The sequence below is a fragment of the Ziziphus jujuba genome, chromosome 4, assembly GCF_031755915.1.
Source record: "Ziziphus jujuba cultivar Dongzao chromosome 4, ASM3175591v1".
Taxonomy (NCBI): domain Eukaryota; kingdom Viridiplantae; phylum Streptophyta; class Magnoliopsida; order Rosales; family Rhamnaceae; genus Ziziphus; species Ziziphus jujuba.
This window is the reverse complement of record NC_083382.1, coordinates 26,620,340-26,645,920: the sequence shown is the minus strand read 5'-3', so window position 1 is coordinate 26,645,920 and position 25,581 is coordinate 26,620,340. Positions and strand designations below refer to the sequence as shown.

Genomic DNA, 25,581 nt, shown 5'->3' with positions numbered 1-25,581 from the left:
GTTTTAAAAAATGTTTTCAATTTTTTCTAAAGTTATCAAACTTATTTTTAGTCATTTTTCAATTTGTAAAATGAAAAACCTTTTTATAAAACATGGCAACACAAGCTCTTAATTTCCCAGTTTCCATGACATTTTGAGAATTTAGATATAGTGACATGTGTCTATCAACACAAGCCTTTTTTTTTTTTTTTTAATTTGGAAAGGTTTTAAAAACGTTAACTTAAAAAAAAAAAAATGTATATTAAAGTAGCATTAAAGTCTTCATCTTTTGTATCAATTTATTAGGTATATTTATTACCAAAGAAAGAAACCATATTTTCAAGTTGCAAATACTTAGTAATATGAAACATTAACTTTTTATTTTTTTTAAAAAAAGGTATATAAAAGTAGCATTAAAATCTATTGTTTTTGTATTTATTAGGTAAAATTATTACCAAATAACCTATATTTATAAGTTTTCTAAACAAATATAAAATAGAACAAATCTTGACCATGGAATAGATTGATAGATACATGCAATTGAATTTTCAAATATTAAAAAAATGATTATTAGTATATGGAAATATTAGATAAAATATATTTAGTAATAATAAGAAAATTATTAATTTATACATATTTTTTTATCAAATAAGGAAATCAATCTCATTACCAATTTATTTATGTTTACATATATATATAAATATATATTTAAGAAGATCAAATAAGGAGATTATTCTGATAATTGAAATCTATTTGACTTATTTATAATCAAATATATTTAATTTATTTGGTAAATAAATAAATCAAATCAAATCAAATCAAATATTTTATTTAATTTAAATTTATTTCAAAATTATTACTATATGTAGTTATTGAATATAATAAATGTTGCAATTCCATTATTATAACAATGTACCTTTTTAAAATTATATAATATAATATTATATTATAATAATAATAATTTTTAAATAAATATAATTTAAAAAGGGTAATAAATGCATTCTTGCATAATGATTTTCAATATCTACTCCATTGATCCGAATATAATCGATCAAAATCTAATATTCTTAAACTGTCTATTTAATATAATAATAAAAATATATATTAATTGGTAACAAAATAAAATTAAATAATTTATTTTGAACATAAATTTTATTTTGCTATATTTAATAATTATTATTTATGATATTATGTTTTTATATCCAAATAAAAAGCTATCTTCATTAATTTTTATATAATCATAATATATCTTACGTATTTGACTTATTTGGTAAATAAAATAAAATCAAACATTCTACTTATTTTAAATTTATTTCAAAATTATTACCATATATTATTTTTATACATAAATAGTTATAACTGTAAAAGGTAAAATAATAAATAAGTATATCATAAATAAATAAATAAATAATGTTTTTGGATTGTATTTGAAAGAAGAGTGTGCACACGTGGCGTCTATAATTTTCTTTTATATATTATATATAGATATATATATATATATATATATATAGATTTTTTCCCGTATCTACAATTTTCCATTAATTCCTTCCAAAAAGGAAAAAAAAAAAAAAATCTTATACATGATCTCAACCTTTCTTCTCCTATATATAAGAACCACAACCCACTCCTCTGCTCAAACCAAACCAATTTCATTACATTTATCCATTTGGCGTTTGCATAGAGAAGTTAAAAGCCATGAAGATCGTGTCGATGGTGGTGTTCGTTGTGATGTCGGTGTTGTTTCTAAGCTTAGAGGCAAATGCTGCAAGAACACTGACAGGTACGAGTACTCGAACTGCATTTGATCATTTTCAGGGTGATTTTGGTGCTACGGAGGTGAAGAAGAGGGGATCATTCTTTACTCTAAACTTTGGTAGCGAAAGGATAACTGGAGGTTCTAACTCCCTGCCACGCAAAGATGGATTTAAGAATATAAATGCTGGATTCTATACGAGAGTTCCAACAGGACCAAATCCTATTCACAACCCCGTTGGTTCACTTGACTAATGGGCCATGAATTTAATTTTATATTAGAGTGCATTTAATAAATTGTTGGCTTGAAAATAAGAAAGCACTCACTTATATGTACAATTTCTAGTTTTTCATGGAATAATAATACGTTGATTATGTACTTATCTTTGACGTCTCTTCTCCCACAATTTCTTTTTTTTTTTTTTTTCTCTAATATGTTTGCCATAAAAATATCATTGTCATTATCATTATTATCATTATTATTATTATTATTTTTTGAGATGAGAGATTTAACTCAGTTTTCTATTTGAAAAATAGCAGACTTTAACATTCGTAAAACATTAGACTTTTTTCAGGTGGACACAATTAAAAAATTTTTGATTGATAATACATATCATCAAATAGTTGAATAAATATGTGACATCCTACTACATAAATGTAATAATTATGATTATTATTAGTTGAAACAAAGTTATTTATAATGTGCTATTATGCATGTTTATTAATTAATTATTTATGGAAAAATCCGTGCGAATAAAGAGTTTTCATCATATATTATCAACAGGAACTCAAATGTTTTCAAATTAATAACTAATCAGTTTCCAATTAATTTCTGATTTAAATTAAAGAATATATAGTAACATAAACAAAATGTAAAACTTTTTTTTTTTTTAACTATGTACTGTAGTCCGAAGTTGGTATGTTGTTTTACTTTTTTTCCAAAATTATTTTGGATAAAAATAAAATTTCATGGTTAACAACAACCCTTTATTTTTTGGTCAATCAACAATAACCCTTTAAAAAGAAAAAAAAAATGGTTAGGTGGTATGTTCATTATACATACACCCATAAAATGGTGGATTCAAAACACACCCTTTTCACCTTTTAAGTTAGGAATTGTTATATTAATAATAATAATAAAACAAAACAAAAAAACAAACAAACAAACAAACAAAAAAACCAATAACCTTTTAGCCTATTCAATTAGCATGGGTGGCTAGTTTGAAATAGCAGCATATCTTTAATTAAATAAGCATCAAGTCCACATAAAATTTTTTATCAGAACGTCTTGATAAAAGAATTTCTAATACATACAATCAATGAACAAATTCAGTTTATCGATTGGTTTTTATCATTATTCAGCTTTTAAAAACTGATCATAAGATTCAAAACCTACTGAATATTGATCAGTCGGTTTCGGTTTTTGTTTTTGAGAAGCATGTCCCACATTGTTGGTTGGGCCTCTGAGTCCGCCACGAATCCTGCATCTTGCAGTTGCATATTTCCAAACTCCGAACCACAACATAAGGAAACAGAAAATCTAACGTGAATGCTCCAGATCTATACCTCAGGAAATGAAAACGATAATTCCAAATACATTCTATATGCAAAGAAAAAAAAATGTTATGAAAATAAATTATATAATTGGAAACTGGAAGAAAAGGAAAATAATAATAATAATAATAATAGTAAGAACGGTAAGAAAAAGAGGTATGGAGGCGTATAGGGCAGACTGAGCTGGATGATCTTGATTTGGATTCCATGGTTGATTCTGTCAATGGGTCTGGCTCAGCATCTACAGTTTTAAGCATTTCTTGTCCACTGAGCTTTTCAAGACAGGTGGGATATGGCTTCTCCACACACACACAAAATTCCATTTGGAAATATAGACTTACATCTACATACAATACTCTGATTGATTTGTATGAGAAAGCAGGGCGTCTGAAGGATGCAACCGATGTACTTGAAGAAATGTTGAAGTCTGGGGAGGCAATAGGTGCCATAACTTTCAATACTATGATCTTTACTTGTGGAAGGCATGGCCATTTGCCAGAGGCAGAAGCTTTGCCTACTAAGATGGAAGAAAGGGGAATAACTCCTTATACAAAGACTTATAGCATCTTTTTATCTCTGTATGCTGATGTGGGCAATATAGATGCTGCTCTCAAGTGCTATAGGAAGATACAAGAGGTGGGTCTTTATCCCAATGTTGTAACTCACAGAAACGTTCTTCATATACGTTGCCAGAAGCACAAAGTTCAAGATGTGGAGCCTGTGATTAAAGAAATGGAGAAATCTCGTGCGTAGATTGATGAGCATTCTGTTCCTGATGTCAGTGAGATGTATATTAACGAAGGGATGCTTGAAAGCAAAGTTATTTCTTCGGAAATGCCAGGTAAATGGTGGATTTTCATCAAAGGCATATGCTGCAATTATAGATGCTTTTGCTGAAAAGGGACTTTCGGCTGAAGCTGAGGTCGTGTTCTGTAGGAAAAATGATATGGTTGAACAGAAAAGGAATGTCGTTGAATAGATTGTCATGATCAAGGCTTATGGCAAGGCAAAGCTTTAATGATAAATCTTTCTCTCTCTTCAAGAGCAAGAGAAATCATGGAACGTCACCTGATCAGTGCACTTATACTTCTGTCATTCAGATGTTATTAAGAGGTGATTTAGTAGACCAAGCAAAGGCCCTTCTAGCTGAAATGCAGAGAAAGGGTTTTAAACCACAGTGTTTTTAACTTTCTCCGCTCTTGTTGCATGCTATGCTCATCTAGGCCAACTATCTGAAACAGTAGATGTGCACAAAGAAATGGAAACCACTGGAGTAAAACCGAATGAAGTTGTGCATGGGTCTTTGATCAATGGATCTGCAGAATCTGGCAGAGTTTAAGAAGCATTTGAGTATTTTCACCAGATGGAAGAATCTGGGATTTCTGTGAATTAAATAGTGTTACATCCCTGATGAAGGCTTATAGAAAGGTGGGGTGCTTGCATGGGGCAAAGTTGCTGTATGAGAGGATGAAAAATTTAGAAGGTGGTATAGATATTGTCGCGTCCAACAGTATGCTTGATCTCTATGCAGATCTTGGGATGGTCGCTGAAGCCAAACTTGTTTTTAATAATTTGAGGGAGAAGAGAATGGCAAATGAGGTTTCATATGCAACCATGATATATCTTTACAAGAGCATGGGCATGCTTGATGAAGCCATCAATTTAGTGGAAAATGAAAGAATCAAGTTCGGTAAGGGATTGTGCTTCATTTAACAAGGTAATGGCATGTTATGCTTCTAATGGGCAGATACGTGAGTGCAGTGAATTATCGCACAAGATGGTAACTCAGAAACTGTTGCCTGACAGCTGGGCCTTTATAGTGTTATTTACTGTATTAAAGAAGGGAGGTATTTCAATTGAAGCAGTAACACAGCTAAAGTTATCTTACCAGGAAGGTAAGCCTTATTCTTGGCAAGCCATCATCTCCTCTGTTTTCTCCATGGTGGGTATGCATGTTTTGGCACATGAGTCCTGTGAAACTGTCATGAAAGCTGATGTCAATCTTGATTGTTTGTACTTGACTCGCAAGTTGGTTAGTCAAGAGATGAAATTTGCAACTTGTCTTGCAAAATTATACCGGTTCTGAAACTGGAGGACAAGTTTGATGACAATTCTTCATATCAAGGAATTCCACTACCGTTTCGAGAGCCACCTGTGCTGTAAGTTTTAAAGAGAAACCAGAAGTTAGTCGAAGATTCTATTTTGTAGGAAAGAGTATAGTATAGTAGATCGCATGTAAATTGTGTATCTCACATGCAACCTAAGATTTATAGTTTTTCAATACTGTAATTTTTTCCTGTACCATGCCAATGTAACAACTTTTCGCTCTTATCAGTGAGGTTATATACTTAGAACTTTTCAGTATCACAAGCACTACTTGGTTTAGCATCTTTAGGTTTCTGAACCCAGTGGTTCAGATTCACATAGGTTTTGATGCAAAATCTATACACAACTGTAGATAACCAGTGTCTTCTATGAAAACTATAAGAAACATAATATCACTGATCGGTGTAAAGGAAAAAAATCCTAAACTGAAGGATGTTCATAACAAGGCTCATTAACCATACAAGATGAGAAGTTAAACAAAACTTTGTCAAGATTTTTACAGTTCTGTTCTCGGTGAGAAAATGGCCTCCGTGGGTTCTTCATAATCAATACTTTGATCCATGTATGGGTCGGGAAATCTATTAGTAATCTGCAAGGGAGAGGAAGATTAATGTCGTTCTTTGGTGAAGGTTTTTCTCCAGCCTTGAAAATGGTTTGACAGTCAATTGATTGAAACTGTCTCAGTGAGATAATCACCCAGTATCCCTTATACTCGGAAAATTGATTTTTCCAGGAACATACAAATAACCAGCACCAAGATGAGAATCCAATTTACTATTAGTCTCAATCCAGCTCTTACCTGGCATCTTCATAACCCCCCTATCTTTCATCAGCTTCCTAATCTTTAAGGCATCATTCCATCGGCCTACAGCTCTATAGACATTAGCTAAAAGAACATAGCTCAGGTGGTACTTAGGTTCCAGTCTCATCATTTTTTTAGCTATGCGCTCAGCAGTAATAGAGTCTGTACAGGTTGTGCATGCACCTAGAAGAACTGCCCAAAGAGATGAATCATCTCTACAATCTGCGTTCTCTATCAAATACTCAGCTTCTTCTAGTAGCCCAGCACGCCCCAGAAGATCAACCATGCAATTATAATGTTCAATACTAGCTTTTATTCCATATTCTGCTGTCATTGAGTAGAAATATTTTCTTCCTTGATCAACCAAACCAGTATGGCTACAAGCAAAAAGAACCCCAATAAAACTTATATAGTCAGGTTTAATTCCCTCTGCAATCATCTCATTAAATATTTCAAGAGCTTCTCTACCACTTCCATTCTGAGCAAACCCGCAAATCATTGAGTTCCAAGTTATCAAATTTCTAACCTGCATATGTATAAAAACTCTACGTGCAAAATCTATACAACCACATTTTGCATAAAGATCAACTAAAGCTGATTCTACTATAACGTCTCTCCAACCACTCCTCCTCACATATTGGCAGTGAACCTCTTTCCCCTGTCTTACAGCTGCCAAACCTGCACATGCACGAAGAACAGTTCCAAAACAGTAGAGGTCAGCCTCTTCCATTTCCCTGAAAATCTCAATAACAGATTCATGATATCCATTTTGGCAGTACACTCCCAACAAAACAGACCAAGAAACCGAGTTCTTTATGGTCATCCCATCAAAAACACGTCGAGCTTCATCAACAGACCCAGACTTCCCGTACATGTCAACCACGCTACTCTCAACAACCACATTTCCACAGAGCCCAGAAGTGATGACCTTAGCATGAACTTCTTTACCCTGTTTCAGCCTCCCCAAATTACCACAAGCAGTCAATACCGCTCCAAGTGTAAAACCATCCGGGGACAACCCTTGATTTCTCTGCATCAAACAAAAGAAGGCCAAAGCTTGCTCGAACAAATCATTCCTCGTCATTGCTGAAATAACAGATGTCCAACATATAGCATCTGGTTCAGGCAACTCATCAAATAATTGGCGTGCACCATTTACACCGTGATTTCTCCCATACATGTCAATCAAAGCACTAGCAATTACATGATTCGAACAGAACCCTCGCGTCACAACAAGTGCATGAAAACACCAACCTAGCCTCAAATCCCCAAGCTCGGAACACGCCTTAATCACTGCAGATAAAGTGAACCCATTTGGCTCAACCCCAGAACCCACCATATTCCAAAACAATTCAATCGAATTGCTGGGTTTTCCAGCCCGAATATATCCAGTTATCATTGAGGTCCAAGAAATCACATCCTTGACAAAAAGGCCATCGAAAAGTATTCGAGTCTCCGAAAAATTGGAACCCAGTTTGAAATAAAGAGCAAGCAAGCTATTCCCTACGAACCTATCAGTGTCGAGACCAGACTTAATGACATGAGCATGGATTTGGAGGCCACTTTTAAAGGAAACAGCTTTAGTGCAAGTTTGAAGAAGAGAAGCATATAGAACCGGTTGGACGGTGATTTGGCCGGAATCAATGGAGTTCAGAACTCCAAACGCTTCGAAAAGCTCGCCGGACTTGCAAAGTTGGAGAATTTGGGACTGTTTGGCAGATGGGTTGGTAGTTTTTTGCAGATTGAAGGAGGTGAGAGAGCTGCAATGGCGATTGAAGAAGAGCTTCATGAAAATGGCGAGCGAAGGCTGGAAGAAAGAGTGAACCAAAAAAACCGAATTTTAAAGTTCAAACTTTAAGCACCCGCCTTTTTCCTTCTACGAATGTAAATGGAACAATTGTAAATATATACATATACACACACACAATGGGAAATTTTACTAAATTTGTCACACACATTTTGTTTCAAATCGTTAAAACTTTTACTGTCCAAAAAAAAAAATGTTAAAGGGGTTTACCTAAAAGCAATTAATTTTTTTTTTTTACTTCAATTTTTTATTCTTTTCTTCTTATATTGATTTCTATATAAAAAAAAAAATTAAAATCAAATTGAGAAATTATCAAGATATTCCACAACATTAAGAAATATGGCAAATTAAATAATTTACTAAAACTTTGTGATTTAGAGGTATCAAACTTATACTAAAGAAAAAGACCATATATTTGTTTTTATGTTCATATTTATTTATATTTAATTGACTTGACATTTGTCATTTAATTTTTTTTTTTTGGGAAAATCATTATATATATATATATATATAAAGTGGAAATCATTCATTTTTAATTTTTTTAATATTCAGATGGAAAATTTAAATTCAAACTGTTTTTTTTTTTTTTTTTTGAAAAACAATAAATTTTTTCAATAATATAAAAAACAATGGACTTTACTATTGGACCGTCCATCCAAAAATGAAAACCACGATCTCTCGAAGAATGGAAATCATACAATTGATTTGTCTCTTCTGATGATTATGTTTCAACATGGTTAGTAACAAATACTTTGGACTCTCTTCAAAAAAAAAAAAAAAAACAAAACCAAACAAACAAATAGTTAGACGTCGAACTAGATGTTTATAAGTTTACATATTGCCCACATTAATATGGTTCAAGTAAAAGAATATAGCAAATTTTCAATGGTAGCTTGGAAAATAAGTTGGAATTCTCATATATATATATATATATATATATAGAGAGAGAGAGAGAGAGAGAGAGATTCACTGGCCTAATTAGGTTAGTCGCAAAGGCAAGCTGGGCTACTTGGGTGTTTGTGTGTGGTTGATAAAATTTCATGAGATGGAGAGAAATATATTCGAAGTTCCCAAGTCAAGATCATAGGCAAGTTTTAACTAAGAAGAAGGTGAAGCACATGTCTATGGCAGTAGGAGTACAAGCTAGCTATATATAGTATGGTACTCTTGACTTCAATATTAGCGATCGAGATTAATGAAATTGTGAAACTGTGGACTCCACCAAGTTTCCATCGAAAAGTCTATCGGGTAAACACTAAAGAACTGCAGTTTTAGAATAACATTTTCATAATTAATTACTTCATATGTTGGAGGCCATCACAATACATGTTTTATTTTAGCAACAAAAAAAAAAACACAATACATGTTTTATTTTACACACACACATATACATGTATATGCATAGAAAGAGATGCATCATTTCTATCACAAACAAAACCTAACTCATCAACCAGCTTCTGGGGAGCAAAAGCCACGTTTAATAACAAAATCACATAAATATATCAATTTTATTTCTTTTTTTTTTTTTTTTTGGGTTTGTTTTCAACCAGAAAAGTATTAATATATATACTTGAATTTGGTGGAATATATATGTGTAGGCTTGGTTCAGTGACAAAAATCACTACAAATATACCTTTAGATCATAGTTCAAACTTTATAATTTTTCTTTTTTAAAATATATATATATTAATAAAATGTAATATTACTAATATTTATAAACATATATATATATATATATATATAGAAATTCGTACATCAAAACCCTTAAGAAAAGAAAATGTATGGCTGAAAAATTTTTCAAAGACTATTTGAGGCCTATGCATATCTGTAATCTGGTAATGCATGCATATTATACATGTATTGATGGAACATATATAATCCCCCTAACCAACTCTTTTTCGACCACGTATACCTTGCCCAATTTAATATATATATATATATATATTTTAATCCACGATATTTCAATATATATATATATATATATATATTGCAGTTGAAGTAATTAGTAATATTATATATAGCTTAAAAAAACAAAGTAATATTATATATAGCTTCAAAGAAAAATATATATATATATTTTAAATACTAAATGGGAAAAAATAAAAAATCAACTTTATTGGTATCATTGCAAAATAAATACTACATGCCATCTGGTTCTGCTTTCAAGTATTTATCAATCTGAAGAGTACTGCTAACGACTCTTTTACTTAATTTCACGTACACACTTAAAAATATTATAATTGGTACAGCATTTCTACTTGATATTTACATATATTAATGCTTGCTAGTTGACCACTTATTCATTTATCCAAAAACAAAAAAAGAAAATTGACCACGTATTCAACCATCTCCACCAGCTACTCTATCATCATCAATATCCATCCTTATCAATTTCTTTTAGGTTAAATGTGAATTAATATCTTGAAATTTAAAAGTCATATGAACCGAGTTTAAAATTATTTGAATTGAATTTTAAAGTTTCAAATTTGTTGTAAATCAGTCCAATTGACTAATGATATTAATCTTACCATTAGATGGCATCATACTGATATCATAATTCATTTTTAAGCCCAAAAAAAATAAAAAAATAATTTTTTTATTTTTTTATTTTATATCTATGGTTTTTTATTTGAAATTCTATCCATTTTTATTTTATTTAAATTAAAATTATAAAGAAACTAAATGTTTTTATACCTAAAATTAGACTTAAAAATGAAATTGAAATTTTTGGTCTAATAAAAAAAATTTTGTTTGACCAGAAATTAAATAAAATAATTTTATTAAATCCAAAATTAATAATTTTTTTTTACAACTAAGCCATAAAAAGATTAGACCAAAATTACAAAAATAAAAATTAGACAAAAATAAAAATAAAACTAAAATCTCTAGCAAAAATATTTTTATTAAAAAAAAATTAACTAAAACAATTTTAGACCAAAAATTTATAATAATTTTCTTACGACCAAACCCAAAAAAAAAATATAAATTAGATAATAAAAAATAAAAATAAGATATATATATATATATATATTTTTTTTTTTTGATTTTGGTCTAATGTAAAAAAATAAAAATAAAATTATTATTATTGATTTTTATTTTTATTTGGTCTAATAATTTATTTTTATTATTTTTAGATCTTTAAATTTTTAAGCAAAAAATAATTCATTCTGTTTCTAATTTTTCTATGATTGTTCATTCCTTATAAAATTTATTGATTCGCAAGTGAGTATAGCAGGTAGATTTACTGCCCTTTTCTTCTTAGATCAAAATAAAAAAATTAAAATTAAAATGTAGTTTCGTTTTTGTTTAATTTGATCTAATTTTTATTTTGGACCTATTTTTTTTATGGTTTAGACATAAAAAAATTATTATTAATTTTTGATCTATTAAAATTATTCTATTTAATTTTTGTTCTAATAAAAATATTTTTATTAGACCAAAATTTCAATTTTATTTTGAATTTTTATTTTGCATCTAATTTAAGATTCAAAAATATTTTATTTTATTTAGAGTTTCAGTTTAAATAAAATATGATTAGATATAATTTTTCAAATAAAAAATTATTATTTGAAAAATATTTGTTTATTAAAAATAAATTATGACATCAGTATTATGTTAATATGCCGATATTATCTAATAGTAAAAATTGCACTTAACAAATTTGAAACTTTAAAATTAAATTCAAATAATTCTAAATTTCAGAATTTAATCCGTATAATTTTAAAATTTCAGGATATTAATCAGTAATTATTTTTTTTAGCATTTTAAACTTGATCATCTTTTAATTAACACCTGATAAATAGATTCTTTTTTTTTATTTTTTATTTTTTTCCTTTCACGTGCAAACTTTCATAAATAAGTTTCGGAGGTAAATCTTGAGATTTAGTGAACAAATTGATAGGTAAGAAGGGCATGAGAGTTGTACTTGAATTCCCCCTATGAAAAACTTGTCACGTTTGAAACATTTTAATTCAGAGAGATTTAAAAGTTTAAACACATCATTGTCATCCGGGTCACTTCTTCCAAAGACGACATTTTGTTTGCCCCTTTTTTGTTGATCTTATTTTCATTTTCTTAGCAGCCAAGCAAAGGGCCAATTTTCTCGACTATAAGCTTCACCCATTTATTATTATTATTATTATTATTATTCTTTTCTCTACTTGCATGTGTATATTTTAAAATTTGCGTGTTTTTTTGCTCCTGTATACATATGCTTCACATTTATCCTTTTTTTTTTTTTTTTTTTCCTTGGAAAAGAAAACCTAAATTTTGTACTAGGCCATTTCAGATTCATGCAACTCCATTGAAAACCAACAAGGAACCTACCAACATCCACCCATATCTTATTAATTACAAAACGAATATCAACCCTCCATCTTATTCCACTCTTCACCCAAACAAATAGGTCCAACCATATTTGGACACGTGGCCAATAAAAAAAAAAAGGAATAAATAAAAACAAAGACCTGTCAGAAGACGAAAACCCCTGCAGCTAAAGAGTAATGATCAGCCATTCCCAAGTGAGTAATAATAAAATCCCAAACAACTCTAATTCATATAAACAAATAGATCCTACCTTCCAAACACGTAAAACAGAACCTTCCTTTCTATTTCTTATATGAATTGCTCTCTCTCCTTTGTATCATTTTCTCAAAAACTATAGTGCCCCTGCCAACTCTATTAGTCCATATGATATAAAATCCGAAACTACTGAAGACCCAACAGGAAAATTTGAGAAACAAAAAACCCGGAAACAACATGGTGGTGTTCTGTTTTCTTGTGGATCAGAAACGTGAGGTGCAAGGAAGCAAACCGGCCGCCGGAACATGCTCTCGGTGCGGCAGCGGAGCCAGCGTGGCCGACATGAGAACAGCCACAAGATTTTGCTACGTGCCCTTTTATTGGAAGTCTTGGAAAGCTATAATCTGCACCTTTTGTGGAGCTGTTCTTCGAACTTACCGATGAATTGTTCATCATCTAAATGTTCATACATACATATATATATATATATATATATCCATATCAACTGTCAACTGTTTTGAGGATTCCCCTTTTTTTGTTTTTTTCATTCTGACAATTTGTAGCGTTAATTGGCTTTGAGATTTATACGCGTTGATTGGCTTAGAGATTTGTACAATCATATAAATATAGTTACAGTTCCTGAGTTGGAGATCCCTTTCTTCTTCTGTTCTGTTTGTTTTCTTGTTTTGGTATATACTTTTTTTCTTTTCTCCTTTTTACATCATTTGAGGTTGGATATTTGATTTTCGATCCCTTTCTTGTTCTGTTCTGTTTGTTTGCACCATTTGGGGTTGGATACTTGATTTCCTCCTACTCTTTGAAAATGAGCTTTGTTAGTTTTTCACCACTTATGATTATTAGTAATATGGCAATTACTAACCGATAGCATTTAATTTTTATTTACTAATACAGAAAATTTAATATTGAAAAGCAAATAATTTAACAACCGCTAATTAAATTATAAATTGAAATGTAGATTTTTTGTGCTTGATAAATAGCATTTTTATTTAAAAATAAAAGGGAAACGAAAAAGTTTTTGATTATAAGAAAAATGAAAATTAATATAATATTCTAATTTTTATAAAAGATGAAAAAGAATAAAATAAAATTTTTTTTATTCTCTGCTCAAAAGAAAATATATATGGTTTAGTAACTTCAAGTAAAGCCTCAAATCCTCTTAGTTTTGTTATGAGCAAATAGTTCTTTAAGTTGATTTTAGTATTTTATTTTATTTTTATTTTTTTGGGTAATTTAAGTTGATTTTAGTAGGTGGTGGACAAAATATGGTAGAGGATGCTTGAGGTGGTGACCAAATTGGTATATTTTACGGACCCCAAAAAAAAGAAAAAGAAAAAGGTGAGATATATAGAGTTGTGGGTTAGAAGAGGCATGCAATGCAAGGTTTGAGTTTTGGGTTTGGGATAGTTAGAGGTTAAGAAGATAGGCGGTTTTAGTTGTAAAGCTTACTGTTTGTGACTTGTGAGTAAGGGACCATGGGTACAATAAATATAATTAAACTATATTCTTTTCGTGGTCAAAAAATAAATAAGGCCCATAATTCCCGTTATGGTTGTACAGGCACACTTATATTGACTGTGTATATAGCAATTGCACACCGGCTTTCAGCACATTTATTGTGTAAGTTGGAAGATTGGCCTCGTCAATCGTATGACCAATCAATGTAATACCCATATTTTCTATTTCTTTAGATAACAAAAACTTAGCACAATGGAATGCATCTATTTAATCTAAAGCTAATTTTAAAGAAAGGAATTCACTGTTTCATGACCAATGTTAGATTGCAGATCTCGAAATTAGATGGTGCAAGAGAAATTGCAGTAGGATAATTTAATTTTAGACTGATAGTAAATTCAAAGGTTACAAACATAAAATTAAATGATAGAGAAACTAAACGGTAGCTTCAATGGTAGCACTTTATTTATGTCCACGAATACACGGATTAAAATCTTATGGATGAGGAGGGCCTAGGGAATAGAAGAAAAAATAATAATAAATGATGGATTTCAATTATATACTGCCTCCTTCTTTAAATTTTTTTTATTTTTTTTATTTTTAGGGGGTAAAACATTGGTTGGATATGAAGCTTTTTGAAATAATAATTTTGCAAAATCCAAAGAAGTAAATTGAGTAAATGTTTTAGAGACCGATTTCTTTTTTTGGTAATATAAAGACCAAGTTTCTTGGGTGTACTCTTTATTTGGAAGAGACATGCCATATTTCTTTTCTGTGAGCCTGTGACTACATAAATAGCCATAAAACCAAAAATATAAGAGTTTTCAGCCCAATCATGAGAGGGCTATGCTATAAAATAAAGTTTTCAGCTAAAAGAAATTATAAAAAAAAATTTAAAAAAATGAAATATACCTTCTTCTTTTTTTTTTTTCTAAAAAGAAAAAGACAAAACAAAATGTAGTCTCTTATCTAGGTTTGCTCTTAGAAACTAAAATACCAAATTGTTATATGCTTTTTTTTTTTCCTCTTGTATAAAAATAGTTATATGATTAGATGTAAAATTTGACAAGTGACAAACCGAACACTATTTCACACTAGAAATTATAAATGCAAAAGTTTATACAAGTCCTTGAGAGAGAGAGAGAACATACGACGTCGTTATGTTCTTCGAAGTTAAATTAACCAAATTTCGGACGCTTTCAGTTTTGTGAATTTCTTGAAATTTTCCAAAACCCTAGCAAGGGTTTAAGAACGGAACCATCGGCCAAACAGAACACTTACCTTACTAGCCCCCCCGAAACAATATATATTGGCCTGTGTTGTTTTTTGGCAGCCATGGGATTTCACTTTTCTTTTTCTACACCCAGATTTCTCTGGGTTGTGAAATGGTAGGGTTTATCTCTGAACCTTCAGACCTCGAAGACGATCAAGCTCCAAAGCTCAAGAATTTAAGCGACCCACTTGACTCGATTGACCCCAGATCCAACGATTTTTCATTAGCCGATTCGTTTCTCGATTTCGACTCAATAAGGAATTGGTTTGAGGATATAGCAAACCAAGAAATGGCCGATGGAGAGAGCATTAAGATGGAGGCCATTGAAGAACAGACCTGCAGAGATACCAGTGTTGAAGACCAAATTGTAAATGGTTCTAAGCCAATTCTTGATGGGTCTGCGCCAATTGATGTTGGGTCTGGTAGTGTGGTGAAGATGGACAAGGGGGATTGTGAAATGCCTGGGAATTTTAGTTGTTCAATCGCAGAGGAGATAGGAAAGGTTAGTCTGGTTTCCGGGTCTGAAAGTTCTGTTATTGTTGGTGAGACTGGTATGGAGAATGGAACAAGGAATGAGGATAGTGTGAAAAGTGGAACCGTGAGTGATAAGGACGAAAGTGAAAGTTCAGAGTCTGAGAGTGCAAGTACATCTTCTTCTTCTTCCTCCACTAGCAGCTCCAGTGATGACCAGGATGATGATGTGGAAGGCAAAGAAGAAGAAGATGATTTGGGAGTGAAACAGGGATTTGAGAGGGACTCTAATGGGGCGGGTGAAGTTGAAGAGGGTGAAATAAGGGATGCTGATGGGCAGGGGATGGCAGGCATGGTTGAGGATGATGACAATGAAAGTGATGATAATGATGATATGGAGGCAATGGTTGTTTGGAGCGACACTGATATCAATGATGGTGAAGATGAGGAAGGGGATGGTGGTGGTGTTGGCGGACCCATTAGGTCAAAAAATGAGCTTAAGGTAAAAGCTTAGAATACGAAAAAAGAAAATATTTGTTGATATCCTCTATTTGTTTCTGGGCATGCAGTTTAGTAGATAAATCATTTTAGATTCCATTATTGAATTTCTGTGTATTTGGCTATGAAGTGCTGTGGCCTTAGAGGTTAACTGTCAATTCTGAGAATTAATTTGAGCTGGGTGATTTATTCGATCACTCTTCTGTTTGCTTTGAATTAGCCCATCCTAGAGCTTGGTGAGCAATGAGCTCTTCCGAGGGATGCATTTATAGGCCTGAGGTTATGTCTAAATTTTGTTCTATTGGGGATATTGGAGATAAGCATACTTTTGAGTTCACTTTTTGTGGTCAGAAATTTTACATTGACTATGCACATGTTGTAGTCAGTATATTCTAGTTTTGGATGTTAGATAGCTAGAGATTCTTAGCTAATTAGATTGACTTTTTGGCTCTTCCCTGCATGTGAATTGTCGAGAAATATAAGCAAAAAATTTATAGTTAGCATCTTGTTCATTTTATGATGAAGTATACCATGTTTAGCATGCATTTCTTTCGTGATTATACAGTTTGTATCAATTTTGCTTTTTGATTGAGATGTATTGCAATTGTAGGTTCTCCCTCTGGTTCCTCCAGTGGATGTGACATTGCTACCACATCATCAGATGATCCCTGTTGGAAGTGTTTTATCAGTAAGTTCATGAAAAAAGCAAGAAATATGCATTTCTGTTGTATTCATGTATCTAATTAACTTTGGATTAATTAAGTAGCAAGCATCTGTTGTACATTCCATCATAAGAATAGGAACGAAAAGAAAATAAGAGCCATTAGAATCCGATGGCTAGTTTAAAAGGCTTAGAAGAAAGTACTAAAACTAAAGTCTAATCATTTATTCAATTGTTAAGGGTGATGCTTAGTTTTAAATCGTCTTGCATGATAGTGCAAGGTTTCTAAGTACAGGTGAAATTGACAAATGATATAACGTTTTCAAGAAATTATGGGAGGGAAAGGAAATGTATGGCTGACAGTTTTTTGAAGTTAGATAATATATATATATATATATGTATATAAATATATAATATAATTTTGGTTATCAGAGTAATGGTTTGTTTGAGAAAGAAAGCATGAGAGCAGACAGTTTCTTTAAATTTGAGGACTATATAACTTTAATTTGGTCATGCATGCATATATGTAGAACATATTATTCCCTGTACCAACTTTTATTTGCCATATATGTCTTGATCAATTCATTATTGAACAAATATATATGGTTTTCGTATAATACATAGGTAAGTTATATATAGACAACCGGTGCTGCTTTTGAGTGTTTATCAATATGAACGGTACTGCTGACGACTCTTTAACTTTCATGTACCACACTTAAAATCGTTAGTACTGCATCCCTACTAGATATTTACAATCAATGTGAAAATGTTTTATTGGTAAGTTCATGAGAAAGCAAGAGCAGATGATCTTGACAAGGATAGGTGACTTCAGTTTGTGACATAAAAACCACCAACACTAAGGTGTTACCATGTTTATGATCTAGTCTCTTTAACAGTTGCCAGCTGATTTTCTTTTCTTGTTGTATATCAATTTGATGATGTATTTTGCACTTTTACAGATAGTTGGCACCCAAGTCATTGTGGAAGGAGTAGAGAAGCACAACCCTCTTAATGATGGCTCCATTCTATGGATAACCGATAGTAGAACTCCACTGGGGTTGGTGGATGAAATATTTGGACCTGTCAAAAACCCTTACTATGTTGTGAGATACAATTCAGAAAGTGAAGTCCCTTCTGGTATACGTGGAGGAACTTCAATCTCTTTTGTTCCTGAGTTTGCCTCCCATGTGCTCAATAGCAAAGATATTTACAAGAAGGGGTATGATGCATCTGGTGCAAATGATGAAGAGGTATCAGATGACGGGGAGTTTTCTGATGATGAGAAAGAGGCTGAGTACAAGAGAATGCAAAAAATGACTAAAAGAGGCAAGGAGGAGAAAGTTGTAAACAACAAAAGCAATAGAAGGAAGGGTAAAAGTAGGGTCGATCCCTGGAAAAATGAACAACCTTCGACCAAGCAAACACCAAGTAATGTAGGTCACCAATCATCCAATCAACAACAGCATCATTTCTCACCAGTCCCAACAATGATTGATCATGGTAATTGTGCACCCCCCTTTGCAGTGGGACAAGGTGTGGTTGGTGGCACAGGTTTAGTCCCACCATTTCCACCTACTGCACAGACAGTGTGTTCAAGTGGAGTTTGGACAAATGGAATGCCATTTCAGCCCACAATGCAGCCCCAGACTCCATTTTTTCCTAATGGAATTCCAATTAATAGTATGCCCTGGCTCTTACAGAACAATCAGTATCCCCAACAGATGCCAATGCCAAATAGAATGCCCTTTAACCAGCAGGCTGATCCTAATCAGATGTTGCACTCTGCTGCTGTCTCACCAGGTGATCAACCAAATAACTTTTCTGGATCTACATATGTACAGGGACTTGTGGGTCAAAATAATTTCAACCAATCAACATTTGGTATGGGTTTACAAGGCCATCCTTCTCAGCAAACCTTAAATGCCGTACAACAAGGAATTCTATCAAATGGGTTACACATGGATTCAAACTATATCAATAATATGCCACAATCTATGGTGATTCCCGGAAATGTTGAAGTTCCACAGCAATTCAATGTGGGTGCATCTTCTAGCCGGGGAAGAAGACTGTTTCGTCGAGGGGGTGGTCGTTTTGTAGGTGGGAGAGGGCGGTAGCAATCCATATGAAAAGTTAATTCCATGTCATGCTGCATCCACTGATTTTGTCTTGAAATAGGGCATGAGTGGAGCAATAACAATCTAAAATATCTTGGTCTTTCTGTAAACTAGCGATTATGCTTTTTGTTTTGTGTTATAAAACTGCAATATGCTCTTCCCATTATCGACTGGTTTGGATATAAATGCTCATAGATGGTCGGTCATTCGTGCTCGTCATTCTGAAAATTCCAAAAGCACCAGGTATAGATCACCGAATATATGCATCCAACTTTTTTCTAGTGGGGGGAATTTTATAATCGCCAACGTGAAGAAATTCTATTAGAGCTTCTATGCTATCAACAAAAAATAAATAGAGTTTTTTTTTTTTTTTTTTTTTTTTTTTTTTTTTGGTAAGATTGTTCTGTGAATATTGACAGATATACTGATTTGATGAAAATGTCATGGGAATATGCCGATATGCTTTAAATACCCTGCCTCATGGAATTACAGTAGTTTAATATTATTCTTAATTCCACCAGACTAAATCGGATATTAGACACGACAAATTAAATGACCCTAAACCTTCCAGCCAGACTTGCCTAGATCTTTTCAAACGAAATAAAAATACAAAATGGCCGAAAGTCAATAAATTGCAATCATTTCCTTCACTTTTGCTCACAAGCCCTTCTTTTCACATCTTGCTCTTTCTGCCTAGAACAATACTTCTACCCCAAAATGACTTCCTCCTGTCGACTCAATACCTTCACTTTCAACTATCAGCCTGGTTTTCGTTTATATATCATAAACTAATTTCAGATGTTTATCCATCAGTAATAGACCCAAGCCCAAAGGGAATGGAGAACCTCCATACCAATACAAGCTTCAAGATGTGAAAACAGATGTACAAACAAAGAAAAGGATGGAGATGGAAAAGGCGCATATTGCCAGACATTGATTGGTGAAATAAATAACTAAATTAGAAAAGTTTTAAACCAGTCGATGAGCACAACAAAACTCAAGGACTGGGAATGCAGTCTCTCTCTCTCTCTCTCTCTTCTTATCTTTGAGAAAAAAAGAAAGGGCAATTATGGGCACAAAGAACCCACATAATGAATGTGTAACATCAGGACCATAAATACTTAGTTTTTTGCATTCCTTGTGAAGTCAGTGCAAGTCTGGCAGTTGCAATCTGAGAAGCGACAGATTTCACAGCCAAAGCACACGCAAGAAGTGCAGCCCTTGCACGTCGGTGAACGGGTACAGCCCCTGTAAACCCTGCGACTTGCTCGCTCCTCTTCATCATCACACGTTATTCTGAAGTAGAAAAACAATCACTTTGTTATTCATTTCAAATGCATTTAACCATACAATAGGGAATACATGTCAAAATCCAAATATAGATCATACAAACGTGTAATTGGTGTGTCAATGCATTGGCATGTTAAAGGGTGTGCAAAATTACATGCCCAACATCCTGCTGGGCAGTTGCTACAAGCCATAATCCCTCATACAGTTTAACATGTGCTCTCAAGCAACCTTGAGACTGAATCATTTCACTAAATTACCTCTTTTCATATCAACAGTCTCAAATTACTTATCAAGGAATATGACTGATCTATACATGATTCCATTAACTTAATATAAACTTGCATGTACTTCCATTTATCACCAGGAATGTGTTTCCAAAGGCATTATTTCCAATCCGTTACACACTATATCTCTCCCACATTCTAAAGGGTATAGCATTTATGAGAGAATAAATCTAATTTGGCCTCCATGGTACCAAATTAATCCTTAAATTGATTGTAATGCCCATAGCAAAGATCTATCAAATTATCAACATCCTAGTTCAGCTTCTTAGATTTTCCACTAATTATCCTTGATAGGGCGGCCTGCCAATATATTCACCTAAGGCTATATTGGCACAATCCATAATTCTCCAACTTTTTTGGGCTCATGTATGCTCCTGACAGAATATACTTTTGCATCAAGTAATATCTCCACAACAAATAACAATGTAAAAGAAAATTATCACTAGTTGATTAATGATAATTGAACATGCCTTTTTGTTCTTTACAAAAAGATTATGTTATTATCTATAAATGAACATATGTAACACTCTAACAGTAAATCGATTACTGTTTAAGCAATTTTGCATGCATATCAAATAGAATTCTTAATTTGTATAAAGGGAAGGAATCTAAATAAGAAATTGGAGTACGAGTTTTAAGTATTTTTGTTTGACACATGCGGCAAAACTTACTTGTCATATGGCAGATCAGCACATTTCCAATTCACATCTGCAAAAGCATCATGATGAATACGACATTCCTCCTTTGTCCGCAGACGGAACCTGCGTTCCTTGTTGCACCTGGTACAGCGTACAAATTCATCTCGGTGACAAACCCGTCCATTATGGGATCTGTGAGACCCATTAGCACTCTTTGATGCTTGGTTGTAGTATTTGAGCAGCACTGTCTTACACAATGGAATCTTCTCCCCATTAACAATGACCCAGACATTATTCTTCCATTTCCTAGCAGTCTCTCTTCCAGAATGCTTCTCAAATGCAGCTGGAGTCAATTTGTCTAGTCATTGAAACACAAAGAAAAGAGATATGCAGTCAGGATGCAAGAAGAAAGGTTACATTTAAATGCATGTACCCATAAAGCAAGCACATTAGAAACAGACGAATGAATTTTTCTCAGGAATAAAGGAGGTTCTAGAAGCCAGGAAGAAGCCTTCATCTTTCAAACTGTAGAACTTTAATTTATTGAAAGACAATTCCATATGCTGGCTGTATAATCCAGAACCAGATTGTCTTAAAATTTGGATAGTTTAACTTAAAAATCCAGTAAAGATACAAGTATATTACCATATTTTCTTGATGGAGCAACAAAGGACTGACACTACAACTGAAATTGTTTATAAGTCGATGTTCTCAGTTCAAAAGTTTCAAAGGTAAAGATGGCTTTCCCATCTGTCATTCTGAGACAACTATTTCATATGTAAACAGAACGACTCTCGTTGGTGGACCAGCTCTCCTTGATGGACCAACTTTCTCCGTATGGGGAAAATAATATTGTTATTAAATCCTCAATGTTTTGATGCTTATCCAATATATTCCCCAAAACGAGTTCAAACTGTAAGCTCTTCAAAATTTGAAAATAAACAAATTTGAAATTCTTGAACCAATCTCTAGGACACTTTGCACGGATGCTAATGTGACACTTTAACATCCTAAGCTTCCACGCTTTTACTATAGCAGCAATTAAGCAACAAAAATACACATGCAAAAGGACAAATAACAAACAGCACGGTTAGATAGTCAAGGTGCTGGGTACTCATCAGATTAAAGGTTCACAGTTCTATCTCTGCAAAAAAAGGGTGCTGGCCAAAAATAAAAACACCAACTGCAAGATTAACCACGAATGCAACTAAGCAAAGAAGGAAAAACGCAAATTCATGAACCATACAGGTTCTAACATGTAGTAACAAATAACAAAAGACAAAAAAATAAACAAAACCCTACAAGCTAAGCCATCGTATCCGGCCCTATAGCATGTACTCTGTAAAGCAGAAAGAACAGAAACTCTGGGGTCGAAATCAAATAAATAAAAATGTCAAACTATAGGACGTTACAATCACAACCATAATGCAATGTAGGTTTCATTCTGAGATAGCCACCAAAAGAAAAGCACTTTATACCACAAACATGGCACGAATCAATCTCAACTCAACCATAGAAAGTAACGGACGAATGTACCAATATAACTGCATTTGTTATTGTATGGATATAAAAGGAGTACGCATTCACTCAGACAAACTAACATACACTTGAACTGTATAACATAAAAAACAATGAACAAGTTGCAAAACAAAGCTTTTCCAGTCTCCATGACTACGAACTCTCATCTCAAAGCAGATTTAATGACAGAAAATGACACCCATCAACGTCAAAACCAGTTCACGATAAAACTCAAACACAAAAAATACACACCTTCGACATGCATAAAAAATCAAAACCCATTTCCCAAAAAGAGCATAAAAGAAAAAGCAGGAAGAGAGAGACCTTCCTGACAACCAGGGGTGCATTCACAGGTGATTTCGAGATCACCATTGATGAAAACCCTAAGCCTCCCAACCGCATCACCATATCTATGGCTTGTACAGCCACACATCACCTCTATATGGTCTCCACTCCTCTTCACCCCACTCATCTCTCTCAGCTCCTCATCGCTAAATATCACCAACCCAGTTTCCGACTCAACCCCATTCGCCATTTTTTTTTTCTTTTTGCTTTCTCTCTCTCTCTCTCTCTCTAAACAAATGGACTCCGACTCTCACCCTCTTATCAAACCCAAATACCCAACAAGATCATTTACAGAGAAATCGAAGAAAAAGTCAAAGATAAGCCATTAAAATCTAAAAAAAAGTTACATGGGTCTCGCTCTCTCGCGTATAGATAATGGTTCTATTGGGCTATGAGAGGAGAGAAAAAAAATAAAAAACCCAAATAATAAAAAATAAAAAATAAAAACTACAAGGAAGAAGAAGGCTCAAGAGGCACGCATCTCCAAGGGTTACTCCGAGAGATCTGGTGGAGAAAACGTTGAAAGTCTTAGAGAGAGAGAGAGAGAGAGAGAGAGTTTGATAGAGAGAGAAAGTATAAGGGAGAGAGAGAGAGAGAGAGAGAGAGGGGGAGAGAGGTTGGTGATGGGGTTGAATGAATGAGCTGGCTAAGGGAAACAAATGTCGTGGGGTGAAGGGGTTAAAGGCTTAGGGTGCTACTTGCATGATATGACATGAGAGAGATTTTGAGGGGAAAATAAAAAATTAGAGAGAGAAAGAGAGATTAATTTATAAAAAAAAAATTAAAAAAAAAAAGAAAAAAAAAAAGAGAGACGCTTTGGGGTCAGGGCTTTTGGTTTATGGGAAAATCCCTCTCATGGGAAGGAGACGAGGTTTTTCGGTTTCTGTACTCATCTCTCTCTCTCTCTCTCTCTCCCTCTCTCTCTCTCTCTCTCTGCCGCTCTATTTTTCTGTTTTTTTTCCTTTTAATTTTGGTATTTAATATGTCACTGCAACATGTTTTTTGTTTTGGAGGTCTCACTGTTTCCATGGAAGTTTTTTTACACTGTTTTACTGTTTTACTACAAAGGCATTTATGAACCTACCCGTAATTATAGGAACTTTTTAGGATAATTTTTTCCTTTTCAATTGGAAGAATAATCTAACTTAGATGCTAAAGAACAGGAACAGCAACAAATATTGTATATTATACACATATTATTCTCAAAAAAATCCAAAATATTAGAATCTCATTCGTATCATACCCAAAAAGCTGGTTTTGGTAACAGAGCATACTGTCAAATACACCAACAGTAGTGATTTTAGTGTTCTACATTACCTACATTTCTATGGAAAAATTTAAGTCATTCACCATATATGGCTCTCATTTTGTACATAGATACCAATTTCTTTTTGTGGTTGCAAAAATCTGTTTGATGCATGCATGCATTATTTATGATGAAGTTGCACATATAATGCAGAGAAAGTAAAGGACTATAGATCTTTTCTTAGCACTGTCCTTGTTTATTAAAATCATACCCATATGGAATACAGATACTGTATAACCTCCATCAAATCCATCCCCATGCATCTTATTTTTTTATGAAGTTGTATTATAGTTAAGGTAAAAAAAATGTTGGTAACAAAATACCAACCCATTCTGTAATGGAACAGAGCAAATTTAATAAGAATGCAGATAAATTGAACTTGTACATTATGATGGAGTTTCATATATATATATATATATATATACATATTTTTTTATTTTTTTTCAATATCTCACATTGTCCTAGCTAGAACCCGCAAGGATAATCAATGATAACCCATTTGCACAAAAAGAATGAAACAAAAAAGAATTGAACAAAGTTATTTATATATCCTTTTGATTTTATACTCTTTTGACAGTACTCAACAGTCATTATTGCATCTTTCCCCACATATATATATATAGATATAATTTTTACCCAAAAAAAAAAATATATATATATATATATTTATAATTAGAATTACCATCAGGCCTACTCCAAAAAAAGTGAGACATTTTTCTAATGTTGCCTATCCATGTGCTAAAGCTATTGGTTTAAACCAACTAATAATATTGTGTTACAGTTGAATGCTAGCTAATCATTAAAGTTTGAGTTATTAAAGCTAATCATAGGAAGTTGGTTCTTTTTTCTTTTGTACAAATGTGAAAGATCCATACATATAAATAAACCATATTGAATTTCTTTTTCTTTTATTAAATAAAGAAATCGACATGGCAAAATTTTATTGGACAGCAAAAATGTACTCTAGCTCAGTCCAAAATGCTGTGTCCTCATGCCCTTATAATATTAGGAGCATGTTGATTAGATTATAGAAGGTCCAAATTAGCAGCCTCTTTTTGTGTGCTTAAGCCAGCTTCTTTTGGCTTCAGCAGCTATGGTTTCCGTTTGATTCTCTGAGGTTCAAATAAATTAAGCATGCATGGTAGTTTTTCTTAAAAAGCTTTGAAATTAGGTGGAAGAAAGTTAGATA

General features: G+C 32.7%; 4 protein-coding genes and 1 pseudogene across 6 annotated transcripts; 3 read left to right on the top strand and 2 right to left on the bottom strand.

Moving 5' to 3' along the window:
- Window positions 1-1,689: 1,689 nt before the first annotated feature.
- LOC132803578 (pentatricopeptide repeat-containing protein At1g73710-like) lies at window positions 1,690-5,356 on the top strand (annotated as a pseudogene).
- On the bottom strand, window positions 2,938-8,082 carry LOC107416738 (pentatricopeptide repeat-containing protein At1g03540). Of its 3 annotated transcripts, XM_060816873.1 has the most exons (3): window positions 5,892-8,082; window positions 5,363-5,442; window positions 5,203-5,264 (listed from the first exon to the last, which is right to left on the bottom strand). In XM_060816873.1, exon 1 carries the CDS (start codon window positions 7,980-7,982, stop codon window positions 6,084-6,086), a length of 1,899 nt encoding a protein of 632 aa, XP_060672856.1. In that variant the 5' UTR covers window positions 7,983-8,082; the 3' UTR covers window positions 5,203-5,264; window positions 5,363-5,442; window positions 5,892-6,083. The 3 variants fall into 3 exon arrangements, with proteins under 3 accessions (XP_048328642.2, XP_060672855.1, XP_060672856.1); XM_048472685.2 differs by having other exon boundaries at window positions 2,938-5,442; window positions 6,191-8,082; XM_060816872.1 differs by having other exon boundaries at window positions 2,939-5,442.
- Window positions 8,083-12,487: 4,405 nt separating this feature from the next.
- Window positions 12,488-13,170, top strand: LOC107416761 (uncharacterized). Its single transcript, XM_048472169.2, has one exon. The coding sequence runs from the start codon at window positions 12,759-12,761 to the stop codon at window positions 12,963-12,965; it is 207 nt and encodes a 68-aa protein (XP_048328126.1). The 5' UTR covers window positions 12,488-12,758; the 3' UTR covers window positions 12,966-13,170.
- A 1,987-nt stretch (window positions 13,171-15,157) lies between these two features.
- Window positions 15,158-19,177, top strand: LOC125421844 (H/ACA ribonucleoprotein complex non-core subunit NAF1). Its single transcript, XM_048471610.2, has 3 exons — window positions 15,158-16,240; window positions 16,847-16,924; window positions 17,857-19,177. Exons 1-3 carry the CDS (start codon window positions 15,380-15,382, stop codon window positions 19,009-19,011), a joined length of 2,094 nt encoding a protein of 697 aa, XP_048327567.2. The 5' UTR covers window positions 15,158-15,379; the 3' UTR covers window positions 19,012-19,177.
- A 738-nt stretch (window positions 19,178-19,915) lies between these two features.
- On the bottom strand, window positions 19,916-23,994 carry LOC107409043 (protein ULTRAPETALA 1). The gene is made up of 3 exons (XM_016016474.3): window positions 23,066-23,994; window positions 21,257-21,581; window positions 19,916-20,307 (listed from the first exon to the last, which is right to left on the bottom strand). The coding sequence occupies exons 1-3, from the start codon at window positions 23,274-23,276 to the stop codon at window positions 20,133-20,135; spliced, it is 711 nt and encodes a 236-aa protein (XP_015871960.1). The 5' UTR covers window positions 23,277-23,994; the 3' UTR covers window positions 19,916-20,132.
- Window positions 23,995-25,581: the final 1,587 nt, after the last annotated feature.

Excerpts from the sequence above, each read along its gene's own strand:
- LOC107416738 (XM_060816872.1), bottom strand. The coding sequence starts at position 7,982 with ATGAAGCTCTTCTTCAATCGCCATTGCAGCTCTCTCACCTCCTTCAAT.
- LOC107416761 (XM_048472169.2), top strand. The coding sequence starts at position 12,759 with ATGGTGGTGTTCTGTTTTCTTGTGGATCAGAAACGTGAGGTGCAAGGA.
- LOC125421844 (XM_048471610.2), top strand. The coding sequence starts at position 15,380 with ATGGTAGGGTTTATCTCTGAACCTTCAGACCTCGAAGACGATCAAGCT. Across the intron at positions 16,241-16,846 it reads GGTCAAAAAATGAGCTTAAG|GTTCTCCCTCTGGTTCCTCC; the intron begins GTAAAAGCTTAG and ends TTGCAATTGTAG. Across the intron at positions 16,925-17,856 it reads CTGTTGGAAGTGTTTTATCA|ATAGTTGGCACCCAAGTCAT; the intron begins GTAAGTTCATGA and ends GCACTTTTACAG.
- LOC107409043 (XM_016016474.3), bottom strand. The coding sequence starts at position 23,276 with ATGGCGAATGGGGTTGAGTCGGAAACTGGGTTGGTGATATTTAGCGAT. Across the intron at positions 21,582-23,065 it reads CACCCCTGGTTGTCAGGAAG|ACAAATTGACTCCAGCTGCA; the intron begins GTCTCTCTCTTC and ends TTCAATGACTAG. Across the intron at positions 20,308-21,256 it reads GCTGATCTGCCATATGACAA|AATAACGTGTGATGATGAAG; the intron begins GTAAGTTTTGCC and ends TTTCTACTTCAG.